This window comes from Xiphophorus couchianus, chromosome 12, assembly GCF_001444195.1.
Source record: "Xiphophorus couchianus chromosome 12, X_couchianus-1.0, whole genome shotgun sequence".
Classification (NCBI taxonomy): domain Eukaryota; kingdom Metazoa; phylum Chordata; class Actinopteri; order Cyprinodontiformes; family Poeciliidae; genus Xiphophorus; species Xiphophorus couchianus.
In genome coordinates this window covers 16714991-16734414 of record NC_040239.1, presented here as the reverse complement: position 1 = coordinate 16734414, position 19424 = coordinate 16714991, and the positions used below count along the sequence as shown (strand labels likewise).

Genomic DNA, 19424 nt, shown 5'->3' with positions numbered 1-19424 from the left:
ACAGCTCTGTTTTCTGTTCAGTTGTTCGTGATAGTTACATTCATTTCCATGACAGAAACAAGAAAATATGTAAAATGGCGTAAAAGGAAAAAAAAAAAACAAGCACAAGGCAGCTGAGAAAACAGCTGAAAGTGATGACATTATATGTTTGAGCCACCATCCCAGAGTATAAGTACATCCAGGAAAAAAGCAGTGACAGGAATGTCTGCAGTTTGAATTTGGGTTCAAAACGTGAAGATTTATATTGCAATGTTTCCAGTGAGGAAAAGTCATGAGAAATGTCTAAGGGCAGTAGCTTGGGATCCTAAAAACTATTTGAAGGTGCTCTTTTTGAACCAAACCTTCCTGTAATTCATCACTATGGTGAACAGTCACCTGTAACACCAAAATTATGCCAGTATTCACAAAGATAACATTTTTGCTCCTGTTCTGACCATCATTACTCAGATGTTCACATACGTGCATCAGCATGTTCCTCCAACTGTCACCAAGTCACACACTTCTATATATAATCAGCTCATGCTTTACTCCTGTAGGTTTTCAACATTACAGTAACATAGTTACCAAAACATCTTTCTAAAGGTATTGTCTGTTTCACCACTCTGTTGATCTGTCTGCAGTTAGTTTTTCTCACATTTTATTTACATTAAAAAGACTCTTCCAGATGTATAGTGAGGATTTTTTCAGGGATGTCCAGCTAAATAATGTATAAATGCTCCATAAGTGCCTCGACTAACATCAGTAAATATTTTAATCATTTTTTAGATGTAGTATTTACTAAATATGTAAACACAGAGCAAAACTGTTTTTTAAGGCTTTTAGGAGACATTTGTCATCCTGACTTGTTTACCTTCATGGAGCTCGACCATGTTTTTTTGTTTCAGAAAATTACCTTTAAAAATATTAACATGCTTTGGAAAGCAAAGGAAAAATTGATTTTGATCAATTTGTGCTTCATACTTTCAATACTTTAATTTTTTTTCTGACGCTAAAATATGATGCATGAACTTTATCCTCATATTAACCCAATCAACCAGCAAAGGGACTTAAAAATGTGCAGAGTGGATGAAAGAGTGAAACAGTAAGCTGAGGCTTTAGTGCAGCAGGTGAAACGGAGAACGTAGCTGCAGGTGAGATGCAGAGTCTTAGTGCTTGGAGTCGACCCTCTTTAATTAGCATTGGATAAAAGAAGGATGCCATTTAAAGAAAATAACAAGGTGCTACTTGCCAGAAGCAAAGTATATCCCTAAAGCCTGATGTACTTCATGAAAGGTGCTGTAAACATCTAGAGTTTAAAAGCTCACAAACCCACAATCTTCTTCTAGCATGTCATTTGATTATTTCAGTGTACCTCAGCCCTGTTGTCCTTGCACACTAAGTCAAGAGGCATTTACTGATCCTGTCCTCCTGTGCTTTTTGCCCCTTCGGTGCTCCACTTTCTCTACCTCCTCGTCAACAAGTGTGCACACGCCTTTGTCTGAGAGAGAGACGCCACGGCAAACATGCAGGCTGTCCAATCCAGACAGAACTCCGGCATGTGCAGCACAGGGCTGATCTCACTCCGCCCTGCAGTTGTGTCTGACTCCTGGTTGCCTAATAAGCACCCCCTTCGACCACAGCAAGGGCTCTGACTCCCGATTCAGATCCCAGCTGGCAACACCGGCCTGCTTACATCATCATCATCATCTCCACCACCACCACTCAGCGTCCGGGCTTTTTTTTTTTTAACCCTTTAGGTTCATGATGCCACAAGCAGAGAATATGTCATTAGCTGCTCAGAGTGAGAGAGAGAGAAAGAGAGAGAGAGAGTTCATTATTGAGCGCTGAAATGTGTTTTTGAGATGTTTTGTGTTGATTTACAAAAACCATAATTGTGTAATAGGATCAGGTGAGAGAAGCTTTTATTATGATAAGACAGCCAGGCACAGCGTTTTATCACTGAGGAGGTACTTGGAAAGGAGATTTGGCAGGAAGATGACTGTCCAACATCCTGTAACTCTCTGGCAGCCAAGAGACTGTTCATTTCTCACACTGTGAAGCAGAGTCATTGTTATGCTGTTACACTCTTGTCTAGCAGTGCTTTAATCCCCAGTTACACATAATTATGACTAAACTTGATCTCCTCAAAGAACAGGAAGGCATCTCTGTCAGGCTCCCCCTCATATATGTGTCACCTTTGTAAGTCGTCGTCATTGTTAAAATAATGTGTGTTTTTTTTTCCGTTTTTTTGTTCTCATCAGGTACGTGAAATCCTTGGCCAGTGTTCCTGTCCAGCTCAGTTTCCTATGATTAAAGTGTCCGAAGGGAAGTACAAAGTAGGAGACTCCAGTGCTCTGATCTTCATCAGGGTAGGTCTAATCTATTGGAGTTGTTGCTTATCAAACTGTTTTATGTTTTACTTTTGCACTTGAATGTGCAGTATATATGTAACTTTGAATACATATTTTATTAGCTTGAGTTTCACAAGCTTTGCTAAATAGTTACTGGATGAGTTCTATTTGATATGACAAAACAATTAAATGTTTACTTTAAAACTTGATTGAATTTCTATGATTGCACTAAGACAAATGAGCAAACTAAAACAATAAAGTGTATTCCTGCCTTTTGATGACAACCGGGTTAAAATGATAAATAGCATCCAGCTCTCCTGTCTTTAACAAAACAGTGAAATATAAATTTTTTTCTGATTTTTTCTGATTACGTTCTTATGAACAAGACTTTTCGAATTTAATGCCAAACTCACACATGTTGTAGAAATAGACAAATACTGTTCAGATTTCAAAAGAACTTCTTTATATGAACTACAAACAAGAGGGATTCGTCAAGCTGAAGATTGGGGTTCAATTTGTCCTTCATTGTCCCTTTGTACAATAAAGAACTATCCTTTGTACGCCAGTCCAGGTCACCCTGGACTGGCGACCTGTCCAGGGTGAACCCCGCCTCTCGCCCGGAACATTAGCTGGAGAGAGACACCAGCACCCCTCCCGACCCCACTAGGGACAGGTCCCACTAGGGAAAGAAAATGGATGGATAGATGCATGTACCTTCCTAACATCCTATTTCTATAAAAGTTACAGTAAAAAAAAAAAAAATTCAATGGAAGAAAGATGTTTGGATTTTAATTTAGATCAAAGTAGACAAAGTAAAGCCTCACCATCCATGCCTAACACTTTACATACACATAAATATATAAAGTCATCAGTAAGTGGGCTGTCAGAAAGGAGCCTGATGTTTTGGTAAAATCGCAGATAAATTCAATCACTTGAACTCTGTTATTCAAAATGCATTAGTCTTTTCTATTGGTCTATAGAAAATGAATGGAGTTTGACAGGATTTCAGTAACAGATTAATTACCTCATGGCTGCTTTCTTTGGATTCTCTTCTGGTTCATAGAAGAATTTCAACATAATGACTGTACGGAATATTGTGCAAGATAACTTTTGTGGGTGTCTTTATTGGAGCTATGTCTGTACACGCACTATAATGGTGAAATAAAAAAGTTATTTACAACCATATCTGAGCCTATCTGAGAGTTATGCTCTTCAGAGAAAACTTGGGTAACCTCAAGTGACTTTATTCAATCCCGCAGAATAGCTAGAAAGGGAATGTGTTTCTTATAAAGTTTAGAGGTACATTGAGGTATGGTGGAAGGAATAATCTTTAAAATGTCCCCATCAGGACATGGTAGTTTTTTTATTTCTTAAAGGAATTTCTGTCGCCGTGCTTAACATACTGACAGATATCAGAAGTATGTTATATGCTTTAGGGCCACTCTTCTTTTGCAAAATAATGGTGAAATCTTGAGAATGAAGTTGAAATTTGATTTCAAGAGCAAAGTTGAAATATGAGAAAAACATTTTGTGGTTTAAGTGACAATATTGACAATAAAGAGAAAATAAAATCTTAAAGAAATGGCAAAATCCAGAAACTGCTACATTCTCTAAAAGGAGGTTTGGTCAGCGTCGAGTCAACATCCATCCTGATTAAGAGTTTGCATCCACTATGTTTAAGAGAATACATTTTGTTAATAAATCCTGTGCTACAGTTTTAGCTCATTTACTCATGCTGTGATTGTTGCAAGTCTTTGCTCCAGTGTTGTTTCAACTTTATTCTTGATATTTTTCTCTCTATAGTCATTCTGACTTTCTTCTCATCCTTTTAGCTTTGATGAAACATTTTCAGTTTTCATCTCATTGCTTTGCCTTTTTCTCGCTCTCTCTCTTTTTTTTACATTTCAAATTTTATCACAAAACAAATAAGCAATAAAAAATATTTCCTTCTCATTTTTTCCTCCAACTGTCTGTCCCTCATACTTTGTCATAGTGAAATTGAGTTACTGACAGAAACTAAATGAAACAGTAAAACCGAAGCACAGATCATAAATGCTGTAAGCTACAATCATTCTGCTGCTATATTTGGCACTGAAGAGGTTCAGTAATTGAGTGGAACCGCATGGTGCCGACATATGGCTTCACGTGTTGTTCCAAGGGTTATGAAGCAACAGAACTCAGCTGCTTGGCTAATTCAGACCACTTTAAAGTGCTTTCATGTAACAGCACTGTGATTTCTTTGCATTATGAGAGTTTTTACAAGCTGCATTTCTCTGGCCCACACCCAGTAAGCAACCTTTTCTATGCAGACGCAAATAGAGCGTTAGGTAATTTCCTGCGCTCTCTTTATCTTGGCTGAAGCTGTCGGATTGTTGTCATGTTTCTCCCAGTTTGGGAGTTGATACGTACCCTCACCATTCCTCTGGGCATATTACAGGAAGGCCAGTTCAGAAGAGATCGATTTGGTCTCTCCTGTCTCAGATGCACCGGAGCCAGATTAATGGACTCTTTGGATGGTTTTCTAGTTTCCATGTATTTAAATTACACCATCAGACTCTTTGGCTGCAAGTTCTAGCATTATTTATCATTTCTGGTGGCACCATTTGGTCTTTGCCTTCAATATAATATTTAATGGGTTGTAATGTATTTTACTTACTTTATTCTATTTTGAATTACAGTATGCAACTCTTAAAGCAAACAGCTGTATGAAAGATGTTAGTGCATAATCAGTAGATTCAGTTTTACCCTTTGAATTTATAAAGATGCAGTAATCTGTACCAATATTATTAGATCTAATTTGGACTTTCTCCTTCTGCTGGTAAAATACATCAATCATTTAAAATGTTGGCAAAATGAGGCAAATTTGTAGTTTTTTGTTTCAGTGTATAATTATGTCCATGTGAGGAATTTGTTTTGCCTATATCAGTCCAAGATGTTTACATAAAACCTTTAAAATAAATTCTGAATCACAGAAAATACAAACAGGTTTCAAAGAATATCTACAAGTGAAAGTCAATATTTACATAACTTACATAAAAAAGACAAACTTCTTTTTCCATAACTCTTTTACTATGTTTGTACAACACATAGTGTGTTTCAGTAAAGGCTGTTTCTATTCATTTCTTGAAATGTTGCTTGTAAAGCTTATTTCAGCAAAATTAAACTGATTTAAAAATTCCCTGTCCTCTATGGTGCTCATCTCTTTCCCTTTCAAACATTTAGTCTCCTTTTAGACAGTAGTTTACCTTAGCAGTTATAGAGATTAAAAATGCTTGAAGAATGACTTTCATTTTGACTAAGATGCTTTTTTAAAATGTCATAGAGAGAGAATTTTCTATCCTTTTTTTTCATGCCGACATCCAGTATTGACATGTTTGAAGAAAGATCCAGAATTTGATGCAGCATAGGTTAATTTTTAAGTGTTTTCTTTTTTTCACATTAAGGCAATCATTTATGAGTATTTTAGAACAAACAACCTGAACAGTATGATTTTACTATAAGATAAGAGGAAAATCCTACTCCTCCCTGTATTTCCTGACATATTATCACTCTTAAGTTGGTCTGTGATCTGCTTTTTTAGTGTTTGTCTCTTTAAGAAGTCATTTCAGTTCAAGAGTCATACTTGAGATGGTGTTGGGGTTTGTGATTGTTTGTCTCGCAGCCTTTGACTTGTCAGACTGGCTCTCTTCATGCTGTTTCCTCCCTCTGCTGATTCATCGCTGGGGATGACAGTGAATATGCACTTGCCTAAGCAGCTCCAAGTGCACCCAACACACTTCCTTTATTCCTCTCCTGTGATTTAAAAGGCTTTAGCTGCCTACAAACTCCTATTTAGCTACTAAAGCTGTGACAAGGATCTCACACTAAAGCGGGATGAAGTCATGAAAGCAAACATCACCCTGTGAGTGGAGGGGTGGTGGGTAATGGGATGTTTTTGTCCTTAGGGTGTGGGTTACTTTTCAGTGGGAGGAGAGGCTCCAGTCATTGAGAACAACAGCTGAAATGAACCACGAGTTTAATATCAGGACAGTGGTTGAACACGCCTCAGCAAAGCTGACAAGAAGCCTCTCTGTTCGCTGTTCCCATAGAAACAGGGATTGTGTCTCTGTGGTCTTAAAAAAGCTGTGAAGCCCCTTCAGCAGTCTGTAAAGCAGGCAGCTGAGCCGCAGTTTTGAAGTGGAACATGGTCCCTTCACAAGCAGTCAGTTGGGGGGGAAACTCCTCTGTGATGCTGATGCATCATGTATGTATAATGATCAGAGGGAGAACGTCGTTACATGAGGAGACAAGTGAAGCACAATGATGATGTATAAAGGCATTAATACAGTTTAAACTTATTCACATATTCTTATATTACAAACACAAACTCCAAAGTATCAAGTATTTTGTTTCTGTATATCTTGCAGGATCATCATCTTTGTAAAAAAAAAAAAAAAAAAGCCCCAAATCAATCAGATTGGATGAAGAGTGTCTTAAACTTTTAAGTCTTGTCATAGATATTCTGTTGAATGGAAAAACAGTGCATTGCTTCGTCCATGTTTTTTTTGTTGTTTTTTTTTTTTACTCTGAACAGCTTTTCCTTTCTCTCCTGAAAGGAAAGCCGTTCCATTCTCTCCGTGTTGCTCCTGAGGTATAACGTGTTTAGGTTGATCCTTACTGTTATTTTCCCATCAGGAAAAGGGTTATCACTACAGTTCTCTAGCCAAACTCTGATGCCTGACAGGATTTTTTTTTCTGACTTTGTTTACTAATTAAGTGACTTATTAGAGCAATTAGCTGGTCAGAATTTTCCTTAGGGTTAAAAATAATAATAAAAGATATAATTTTCCTCCAACTTCTCAATTATGCTTCTTTAGGTTGGATTGTCACTTAAATTCCCAATAAAATACATAAAAGTTTTGTTGGTGATGTAAATTCTGAAAAGGTTAAAGGTGTATAAATACTTTTGCAAGGTCCGGCCTCTTTTATTTATTTATTTTTATCATTTACTACTACTTCTGTGTTAATGATTAATTCATCCACAGTGCAATGATTTATTCTCCAGCAAAATGACAACAATGCTAAAGGTTTTTCATATTTGCTTTTCACTGAAGCCTTAGCTTGTATTCCCAGGTGCTGGTACCATTATCACAGCCACTCACTGTGATAAAATAACAACAAACAAGTTAGACAGACATATTTAAACATAAAACAAATATGCATGAGTAAGAAAGAACACAAATCTTCTTTAGCTGATATCTTCTATGTATCGTCCGTGTCTGACGGCAGAGATGCTTAAAATATGATGGCGTGTTTTGGACCACGTGTAACTGGCTTTGCGCTGCTGGCTCATGGTGGTCACACTGCATCACACAGACAGTAAACCTGTTACTGGCAGGAGGTCAAAGCAGTGGTGAGTAAGCAGTTTATAGAAACTGGTTTGATATAGATAAGCAGATGAGCTGTTTTGATGGATTTCATGTAGAAGGACACAGAGGCAGAGGAAACAAAGTCACAGCAGCCTCAGGGATTGCAATGGAGGAGAGGCGGGGGTCAGACTGTAGGGTTCATCTGTTGTCTGCCTTCTCTTTTTGACCACAGTCATGCTGATAAGATGCAGTCGCACGGGTGAATGCAAATTAAATTAACTCTGTGCCAGCTCACTCAGATTTGACCGTATGGATTGCCTTGAATGCCCTCGCATTCAGGGGGGAAAGCAATTTTTGAAACATGTGGCAGACAGACTGTGTTACACAACCCGAGGGAGCGGGCTGCATCCACAGAGCTGTCACATCAAGGGAAATGTGCAGCTTCAACGAAGGCGGCCTCTGCCTGGAGGGAGAGAGGCTTCTCGGCCTGATGTTGTGGGTGTGTGCTAAGAACCGCGTAAGGGAGGGGAAAGTGACATACACCCCAAACCCTCCTCTCTTAGCTTGTCCCGATTCCCCTTTTTCTAATTGCTCCTGAAAAATGACATCTCTGTTAGGGAGACAAGTGGACAGCAGAAGAAACTTAGTACAGTGCAAAATCATCCTGTAGAAATTCCAAATGGAGAATATGCCATGTTTTTTTTATTATGCTGCTTTATTTTGTATAATCATAAGCAGCCCTTTAAATGGTAGCAGTGGGGGGGGGATGTGAGGAAGAAGGAGTGGAGGGGAAGTGAGAGGAAGGGGGAAATCCAGACTTTATGTAACAGGAGATTCCGCCTGCCTGCCTTCAACAAGCGGCCCCGCTTGTAAAATTTCCATATCAATGCAGTTTTGTGTTCAATCAGGTCTATTTGTGTTTGAATGTGCATGTCTGTTCCATTCCCTTCATCTATTGAAGCCTTGTTTTCTCTTCCCGTCCCTCAGGTCCTCCGGACTCATGTGATGGTGCGTGTCGGAGGGGGCTGGGACACGTTGGAGCACTATTTGGACAAGCATGATCCGTGTCGCTGTGCTGCATTCGGTGAGGTCACTTCCTGCTCTCCTTTTGTCCCTTACAAAACAGTTTTATTGTTTATGTGTTGCATAATTAATAAAACTCGTGAGGTTTTATGCCTAACTGTAAATGTCAGAGATGTTGGATAAACGTTTTCATTGCATTAATCCCTCCGTTTCAGTTTTACTGACTCAGACACCTGAGGTCGTTTAGACAGTCTGCGTCACAATGAACCTTATCTACAATTACATCCTGATTAAAAAACATGTAGGTTTGGGAAATGCTACAAAACTGCCATTTAAAATATGCAGTCACTCCACTGCCCACACTAACCCATAATGCACATGTGCAACGTGAGTCATGCCAACCCTATCATTCACCAACTTTTTTGACCACAAAGCACACAAGCTTTTAAAGCAGCCTTTAGAAGTCTTAAAAGTAAAATAATAAAGTTATTTATAGGTTTCACAAACACTATACTAGTTTACTAGTTGCAACTAGTAAACTAGTTGCACACTATACTAGTTTACTATCCATCCATCCATCCATTTTCTGTTCACCCTTGTCCCTAATGGGGTCGGGAGGGTTGCTGGTGCCCATCCCCAGCTACGTTCCGGGCGAGAGGCGGGGTACACCCTGGACAGGTCGCCAGTCTGTCGCAGGGCATACTAGTTTACTAGTTACTGACAAATGGTAAAACTCTGAAATACTTTAGATGTTCGAGAATATACAGAGAATAACCTGAATAAAATATGTTGGAAAAGCCTGTAAATAACTTAATCTTTTATTACAGAAACTGAAACTTCTGACTTTATTTTGAATACATGTATTTAGTGAAGGGGGAAAAAATCCATTATAATAAAAACTGACAAATTTATTGATGCCAAAATAGTTTTTATTTCTTACAATTCCTTTGAAATAAATGTAACTAAATCCTTTTTTACTTTGAAACTTTATATATATTTTTAAAGTTGCTCGAGTCCCTACACATGTCTGATTTGTAATCCTTAACGTTTTGTGACCTGGGGGGATAAATATGGCCTGTTTTTCTTTGCCTCTGGTCCATTAGATTGGGCGAGGACCCATATTTATCTTACCACCATGCGAAGTAAAAAGGATGGTATAAGAGATAAAAACTGTAGTTTTCAGAGAACCTCTGATAGCTGCGGCCTCCTGCGGTCACAAAGTCTCTATAGCAACCAGACGTTTACATACACTAAATAAATAGCCACATTTTGTCACGTTGCCTGAAGTTAAACTGGACCAAACTTCTCTTGTTTTAGGTTAGTTATAGTTACCAAAGTTATTCTTATTAGCTAAATGATCCAGTAATGACAAAGAGGTGAATGACAAGAGATAAATGCATCATTGGAGAATTTAGCAAATAGAAATAATTTTGGTAATTCTATCTGACCTAAAGCAAGACAAGTTTGGTCTGTTTTCACTTCAAACTGAGAAAAAGAAATTGTGTATTTTTATTCGATGCATGCAAAATGTATATACAGTAGAAGTTGGTTATTGTTGGTTGAAACATTTTAGTTTGTTCTGGTGTAAATTAAAGAATGATAAATATGTGGACAATTACCTCATGTCCACTGTATGGTGGAAGATCTGCAATGCGGTGGGTCTGTTTGTCATCTTTCTGTTAGACTGCAAAGGGTGATAAACTGCAAAAGTACATTATGCAAAACAAAAACTTTAAACCAAATTTGTTGGAGTCTGCAAAACTATTTCTTTAAAAATTATTATCAACAAAATCCTTTTCAATCAATAATGCAAACTCAATCTTTCTTCATAGCCATCTCAGTCCTCAGACATAAAATCACTAGAAAAGCTGTGGATTGAGCTGGAGAGAAGAGAGCGTAACCCAGCACTGTTGTTGATACAGCGAAACAATACCCAAAGTCACTCCTAAAAGGCCAGTTTCCTGCGTGTTTTGAATGTTTCTTTAATGCATCACACCTAAATCAAATGTATGTTTATTTTTTTTTACAGCTGGCTAAAGCAGATCTTGACATTTTACAAAGAAACTAGTTCAGCAATTTGAATCAGCAAAGAATAATAATGAAAGAGCTCCAATCTTGTAAAATGTGATCAGCACTCCAAAAGCTCCAGAAAGGCTGGAAATGTTTTATAATGCTACAGGATCCACATAATAAAACAACTCATCAACTAATTAGGACAACTGTAAACAAGTGAGAAAAGAAAAATAACAGGGATGGGTTTGCCACTCTGTGAGAATTTGCACTGGAATACAGTGAAATATGTCACTTGCCAATGAAAAGGACCTACATTTATAAGATCCAAGTAATTTTAGAAAAATCTAGAAGTGAAACTGAGAATGCAGAAAAGGCCTAAAAAATGCAGGTTCATTTGTTTCCAACAGCTTATATACATTATTGTGTGGTTATAACATTTTAACCAGGACTGTGACATTTTGTTCTTTTTAACTTCTTACTTGTCATAATTATAAAATGTTACTTGAGGCAACAAGTTGCAAAGTATGTACATAACAATGCTGGGTGAGGCTTACCATCTTAAGCCAAAATGCTGCTAAAGAGTCAAAGGATCAGTATCTTTATAGCTGACACAGACTGTTATGCCTTTAACCACAAGAAGCAACAGAAAGATCGCTTGTCCTGCTATCTTGTTAAACTTGTCAAACTGCTTTTACTGACTAGTTTATCAGCAGCTCATCTGTGTCAAACAGCAACTTCATTTCATCAACTGTTTCTCAAGTCTCAATGTGATGTGGTATAGTTCCCGACCACAGACTTAATCGTTGGTCACTGTTGGCTAAAAGTTTAATGTGTCTTCCCACTCAGCTCACCGCTACCACCAGGCTAAAGCAAGTGGTCAAAGCCAGGGAGCCCAGAGCAAGTCCTCTAGTGCCCACTCCTCCCGCTCCACCAGCCCAGGTCCACACTGGAGGAATGAGGGCATTTCAACTTACAAACCCAACGACAGGCGCTCCTTGGAGCCTCTCTCTGCTCCAAGTGTATCCTCTTCCTCCTCCTCTTCCTCCACACGACCTGGTCGATCCCAAAATTCATCTGTCCGTACGGAGGTGGACGCTGCTGGAGCTCGAACTCTGCTCCCTAAGCCGCAAAGAGATCGCTCAGAGCCGCGCCACTTTAATCCTCTCAGGTGAGTGTCTTCACCTCTGTGCAGGTGTGCAGATAAGTCCAATACAGAGTCTTACCGGTGTCCCCACTGAGCATGCTCAGCTTCTGCTGCCCAGTCTGTGGTGTACACAGATGGACACACAGAGAGTGAGACTTACACACAGTGAATAAACATGCCAGGAATCCACAGATTAGACCAGAGCAGATTTATCTAATCTCAGGTGACATTGTGTTGATAACTCTGCCTCTGCATCACCCTGTAGCTCCCTCTTGTGGATAGAAGGTAGACAACATTTTGTAAAAGCAACTTCACTTTTTTTCTCCCCTCCATTGTCATTAATATAATTATCATAGGGACAACATGATGGGATGGTGAATTTTTCTTTCTTTCTTGGTAGACAGAAACCACATTCTCTGATGTGCTGCACTTCCCTCTTAGCAAAATACTGATCATAAAGTTCAGATTATTATACATAGTTCAATAGATTGTAAAGACAATAAGATAAAGAAAATTGGATTGGTCTTTCCCAGGTAACCGGAATTGAACTGTCATAGATTCGGATAGTTTGCAGATAACCACAAGCCTGTGTGTGTGGCTCATCTGTCTTTTAGATAGTTTAGGCTTCAGTCACTGCAACAAGAGATCCAATTAACTCTCCATAGATGAGGGAAATCCTCTTTTGACAATACTTGACAGATTCAGATTCGAATGCATTCAAATTTGATTTTGGTAATAAAAAAAGCTGTGAAATTGAGTTGTTAATGCAAAGTGTTAAAAAGTTAAAAAGAAAATCTGAGTCATTGACTTTACAGAAGTCCCAAATATGTGGGGACAGAGAAGGACTGATTGCACTTTGTAACTTTGCTGCATTTTCAAATACATTTGCAAACAATTGATTATGATATCTCAGTTACAGCTGTTTAAGAATTTTATTCGTCAACACAGAGTATTAGTATGGTAGTTTGATCAAATCAATGCCAGTGCTAGCACATACTTTGTTTTGATACCACTTGTTGATAAATCTTCTCACATTTATTTTTCAATTATTGAATGTATAAAACTATAAGACAATACAGCCTCCTTTTCACTGGAAATGTCATCAAAAAAGGTGACAAACACTTAGATCGATAGGGAAATCTCTGTTGTTTGATCACTGCTCTCTGTTTCAAGCCCTGCACATAAAAACAGTGTCCAATTTTTATAAACTGGCTGCAAAAGTGGCTCCCTAGGTACAGTATCAGGGAGAAACTTTGAGTTGAGTTTAGTCAGCATTAGATGGTACAGTGCAACTGCACAGTTGCAATTTTCAATCAAGCAAATAACACCACCTCTGTTCAAGCAGGTCTGTATGTGTCTATTTTAGTTTCTCCTCCAAAGAATGTGAGTAATAAGCTGATAAACCCTACGGTCCTCTAGGTATGTGACAATTAAGTGGTTTCTGTTTGTAGAAAGGCCAGTGGTATGTGTTAGGCTCGAAAATCTGTGAGACTTCTAATCCTGTCCCCAGATGCTCTCATCTTCCTTGTAATCCCCCCTCACTGCTGCTGCTCTGTGTTGCAAGACACACATGAGTCTGGCATCAGATAAACTGAGTGCAGTGCAGCTCAACGCATGCCACATCATAAAGTGAAGGGGAAATAAAAACATATTAGTGTTCTAAGAGCTGTGAAAGAAGTTTCATGTTTTTCCCACTTATATTGAAGTACAGTGCCTTACAAAAGTCTTCACAACCCTTGAACTTGAAAATTTGTCATGAGAAAAACACAAATTTCAATGTAAGAGCTTTAGATTTTTATGACCGAACAACACAAACTTTACAATGAATTTCAAGTGGAAAGAATTTGAAACATGATTACTTTTACACATAAAAATCTCAAAAGTTTGGTTCAATCTCATTCACTCTGACCTAAATATTACACAGTGCAACCAGACAAAAGAACAGACCTTTCCGCCTAGCCTGGATTAAGCTCTGGAGAAGTTTGAAGCAGGGTTAAGTAATAAACAATATCCCAAGATTTGAACATGTTTGAACAGCACTGTTTAATTATGGCACTTTACAATCTATTTTACTCTCAGTAAAATACATTGTACAATAAACCTACAAAAACGTTATTGGTTGTAGAGTATCACAATGGGAAGTTGCAAGTGAGGCACTGTAAGTAAAGCCTGAATGTTAAGATAGAAATGTAATGGACTTTAGGTGTTACTTTATTTTCAATCACTGTCTGCTTTACATGCAGGAATAAAGAAACGTTGACAAGACGTCTCTCTGGAGATAGTGACTCTTCCACAGCCTCCTCTAAAGGAGGAGGGGGAGGCGGGCGGCAGTCACTCGGTGGGCCTTCACGGCGCTCTGGTGAACAAGTGGTACTACTTGTCAACCGCAAGGAAGGAAAGCATATGATTGAGAGAGCAGGAGCAGGCAATCAAACCCCATCCACATGTTTCTCGACTCCCCGTGCACGCAGCCAGTCGCGGGAGCGTTCTTCGCTTCCGCCAACACTAAAACCCAACCCACCAACAGGATCTTCTGATGGTACACGGACGTCTCGGACAGACAGAGGGCGCTCTGTTGGAAATGACGGTCCGAGGAGGCTCCATGTTCCTCGTTCTCACAGCCAGAGTAAGTTAACAAGCAGCACTTTGTCAAGTGATGGCAGCCCTGCACACTGTTCCTCTCCTCGGGCTTCCCAGCGCCCACCTTCAGAAAGACATGCAGATCTGCCTAAACAGGTAGCCCCATCCTCTCCTAGAGGGGGTGTTGCTTTCAGTAAGAAGCAGTCATTCTCATGCAACAACTCGCCAGTTAAAGGAGTCCAAAGCAACAACAGCAGCCCTGTCAAAAAGACTGTCACTACTCCTAGACCCCAAGTTCCCCGTTCACCATCCACAGGTAAAGGCAAGCTACTACCCCCTGTCACCTCTGGAGGGCGACGTCCACCACACTCATCTCCTCGTAACTCTAACAACTGTGCTACCCGCTCCCCTCGACTCTCACAGGCTCCTCGATCAGCTGTCCGAGGCCAGCCTAAAAACATTTCTCACATGGAGAACCAGGAGGCTGGAGAGGACGGGCCTGGGTTAGGCTACCAAATGCTGCCACCATTTGACCCTCAGAAAGAACAGGACCTCTATCGCAGCTTCGAGGCTGAGTTTCTGGCCAATTCCCAGCAGGTCAAGGGGAATTTTACTGGTAAGGCTGTAGGAAGAGCAACACTACAGGTAGCACATGCACTCACTGAGTCTGCTCTGTCTGATTCTGCTTCTTCTTCCTCTAACTCCTCCACTTCTTCCCTAAATGTGGGTGCAAAGATTGGAAGTCTGCCTTACCTCAAGCAATCCAAGAGGACTAACCTCCAACACTTCCCACCAGAGGACCCTTTAAATATACTTTATGGACAAAATCTTGGAGAACTTGATGGTTTGGGTCACACAGAGTGTGAACACTGGGGGGAATGGAAAGGAGGTCTCAAGAAACTCCCCGCAATTTCTAGCTTAGTAGAGAAAAGGGAAGCTCCAGCTTCTTTGCCTGGCCTTAGAGATACTAAGTCCGATGAGCTAATGAATCATATTCCCTCCCAACCTGCTATAGATAGCAGGAATATGAATGGAGAACATGGGTGTTCTCCTACAGGTGGACTCTCAGGTCAAAAATGTCCGCTTGACTTGAGCTCAGTGACAGAAGGAGATGTTCCCCTAGAAAATCACCTGCCTAATCTACCATATGATCTTGAAAATGGTGGCAATAGTGATAACCTCCTGCCTCCAGAGGGTTGTCTATCACCTGTACCCCTTGCACCATCTGAGGACTGCTCTTTCCAGGATTCCTCAAGTGAAAACTCCTCAATGTCCTTTAGCTTGAGTGAATCCCGCTCCGGGTCTCCTCCAACATCCTTTAAAATAACCAATGGGGAAAATGGACAACGCAATGAAGTCTCGATCTCCGAGCATAAACCGGGTGTAAAGTTAAGGCCTTGTACTGACGATAGGCTGCAGAACACCCCCTCACGAATCCCCACTCCTGTCAGACACAAAAATGTTCACACTAACAAAACTCTGTCCCCTTGCAATACGCCGCCACTGTCACGTAAGACCTCCCATCCTGCTTCATGCAAGAACTTGCACCAGAACTTCACAGACATTATTCTTCCTCAGTCTCACTCTCCAGCCGTAGGCAACAAAGACTGCTCCTACCCTGCACAAGGAAGCCTAGACACTGAAGCTATAGCACAAAACTGATTGCTGCAGCAGGCTCTTTGACTACTGTGTAACTGAAAAAAGACTTACGTTTGGGCTAAAAACTGTTGTCACTGCATGTTAAACAACTTTTCATTAAGATTTTTTTTAAAGATGCACCGATAAAAGAATCGTGGCTGATGTCTGATCTCTGAATTTTAGAAAGCCTTGACCTGCCAATACTAATTTTTGTTTATTATGAGAAGTTAGTATCTCAAGAACTCTAAAAATTAATGTTAAAAATGCAGCAGTTGCTGTAAAACAGGTTTTTATTAATGTAAAACACACATTGTAACACTGTCTTTAGTATCATTAGTAATATTGATAGTGTAAACTATAAATGCTAACATTAACTTGAGTGTTTCCTAAAGGCAGGCATCATTTCTAGAACCAACATTTTCCATGGCAGACAGAGGTTAAGAACTCAAACGTGTGAAAATGACCAGCTTTACTATTGGATGTTTAGCTTTCTTAGTACCTACTGACGTGAGCTCTGAGTAGTTTTTTTTTTTGCCAATATGCCAAAAGATCCTCAAGCCAGGCATAGATTGGCAGAAGACTCCCTTCTATAATTTATTCTTTTTGCACAAAATGACCCAAACTTCAAAATTTCAAAATGAACGACATGACTAGCGCCTGCCGAGGTCTAGTTTTGTAAATTATGAACACATTTTAAGTTTATTGTCAGTATCTTTAACTCTAGTCCTATGATTTAACTCAACTTATTTAGTGCCTACAGTTCGATAACCTTTTTGAGTTCACCTTGGCTGGTCAAGCTGTAAATCATCTGATTTCGGTCACTAACATATTTCTTGGCGTATCTCCGTTGTTTTCCTGTTGGGGTCCATTTTGCTTTTTTTGCACTCAAGCCAAATTCTTTATTACCAAAGGAATGGTCTTTATTTTTATTATGATATTGTTTGCATGGGGCTGTTTTTGCCAATAATAGTGTTTTTTTTCTCCTAGCTGCACACATTCTCACAGTTGACATCCAGAGATAGAAGAACATATGTGCTGCCATGTGCCGCACCACAGGGCATGGTTATGTGCCATGTATTTGAAGCATCAGCTTTATAAAACTGCACTAACACTAAACCTATGGTCAAATGGACCTTTTTCTGTTGCAGTTGGTCATCATCTCTCAGTTTACTTTAGTAGTCAGAATACTGGTACTAAAACTGTAGGATTCTACACATTACTGATGTTAATAGAAGGTTTAGTATATAAATACATACATTTTATTCATTGTGTAACATGCATACTCAACAACATAGATTCAGCTGACCTTGTGATGCATAGATTATCAACTAATCTCTGTACAGCAGTCAGTCATTATAGCCAAGGTTAATAATATTTATTTAATTCTCAATTTGTCTAATTTGGTTATTTTAATGCAGAATATGGTTTTAATTTATACTTTTAAATGGCCGAATTATGAAAAATATAAAGAGATTTGTGTTAATTGCGTCATTGTCACTGAAACGGAAAGTTGAGAGCTCCTTCTTTGACCAAACAGCACTCTGGTGTTCAGCGTTTAATATGTATGAGCAGCAGGAATCGCACGCTGACGAGAATGAATGTGTAAATACATGCTGGGTGGGTGTTTTTGTAAATACAAGGCATGGAATATACAGTTTTAATGTACATACTTTGCTGTAATAAGGCCCATCATGCCTTAGCTATGCAATTCATATATGGTGTTGGAAAATGCCTTGACAACTCCCTTTGCCTTAAATGTTTAGTCATGAATTTATTTTTGAATGTTTTTGTAGCTTGAATTCGGTAACACTACATTACCATAATTTACTGTTTATTGTGAAATAAATCGAAAGTATTTAATGTGAATGTTTAAAAAATTTTTTGAAGAACATTGGCTACTTTAATTGTACATTAAATTTGATGTAAAGTTACACTCCTTGAGAAATCCTAATGTATTTCATCCTGACTGTGGTGGCAATTAAACAAACTGATGGGGACATCTAGTGGCTAAAAGAGATATTTGTTGTATTTTTTTCCTGCATATGCTTATATTGTCATGATCTGATTAGAACCAGTAACAATGGAATGACCCAATGGAAACAAATGGATGAAGCAAGGCGCTAACTTGAGTGTCTGCAAAAGGCTTGAATAATTGATGTGTAACTGGATATGGAGGTTTTCTTTTGTTTTCAAGCTGCTGTTGCATCAGTAGAGAGCACACCAGACTCCAGAAGCAACTACAGCACTGTTTTATGTAATCAAGAGGCGCACATTTTGTAAAATTAATTTGAAAGTATAAAAGTCTTTACTGAGACTTCAAAACGTCTTATATTGAGGGTTTTAGTGTGGATAATGTGGAATATATGCATGTTTTGCAGCACGCTGTAAGTGAATGGGCTAAAAAGAAAGTGTAGAGATTATGTGTATGTATGTACATATGATATGGTAATATGTACAGAGTTGGAGTAAAGAAAGAAAGGATGTTGATCTAATTTATTTATTTATGGTGTCAGCTCTGACTGGGCTCAGATGACCTCTGTGTCCAGTAGACTGAAGGTGAACGGGGTTTGGAGAACCCAGCAATGTGAGGAGATCTGTTGAAATATTGCCACCTACAAAATGGAACAACCCTTTTAAAAATAAATATTTGGCTTAGTTTTTTAACTTTTAAAGATGCACATAGCCTTTAATAATTTAGTCTGCATCAGTCTCGTTGGAGCCATAGGTTTTACTTGTATAAACTTACCTATGTTTTAATTTGTTGAATTTAAAATTTGTTATGATGCATTTAAATATAATTTTTACTGGTAGTCTAAACCTACCAGCTACATAAGCTGTGACATCAAGAAAGCATGGAAAAATGGTTGACATTCATAAAATTTATTATTATAATTTTAAAAAAGCCTGCTTTTTGTGCACACCATTTTGAAATATTATGAGACTCAGACTCTCACTTGTGTTTAATCTAAATCGGTGAAATCTGAATGTTTGTGATGTGATGCCATTTTACCAAAAAAAAGAAAGAAAGATGTACAGATTGCTGGATCTTGTGTACTATGTAAGTATACAAAAGTGATACTGAAAAAAGTTTTTTTTTTCTAATTCTTAAAATGCTTTCAAGTTGTTCTTGTAATAAACACTTTTCTTCTGAGATTGTTTTGCCTGTATTGTCTCATATTATTTAAAATAATTATACATATTTATTTAGATATTACCATCCTACGTAAACTCCACAAGTGTTCATTATATATATTTTTGACATTTATATTTTATATAGTTAGCTATATTCCATTTTTTATTATTTATTTTAGTGTCCTAGTGTCAATGGGACTGACAAGCCAGTGACTA

The 19424-nt window shown here is 38.7% G+C and overlaps 1 protein-coding gene across 2 annotated transcripts in view; it reads left to right on the top strand.

Moving 5' to 3' along the window:
- Window positions 1-19229, top strand: part of gas2l1 (growth arrest-specific 2 like 1) — a 28352-nt gene extending 9123 nt beyond the window's left edge. Inside the window, exons 2-5 of one of the 2 annotated variants that reach the window (XM_028033457.1) lie at window positions 2241-2348; window positions 8666-8762; window positions 11561-11882; window positions 14102-19229. In XM_028033457.1, coding sequence (XP_027889258.1) covers window positions 2241-2348; window positions 8666-8762; window positions 11561-11882; window positions 14102-16100 — 2526 coding nt within the window. In that variant the 3' untranslated portion in view covers window positions 16101-19229. The remainder of the gene's footprint in view (window positions 1-2240; window positions 2349-8665; window positions 8763-11560; window positions 11883-14101) is intronic. The other variant, XM_028033458.1, reaches the window with a different exon arrangement.
- Window positions 19230-19424: the final 195 nt, after the last annotated feature.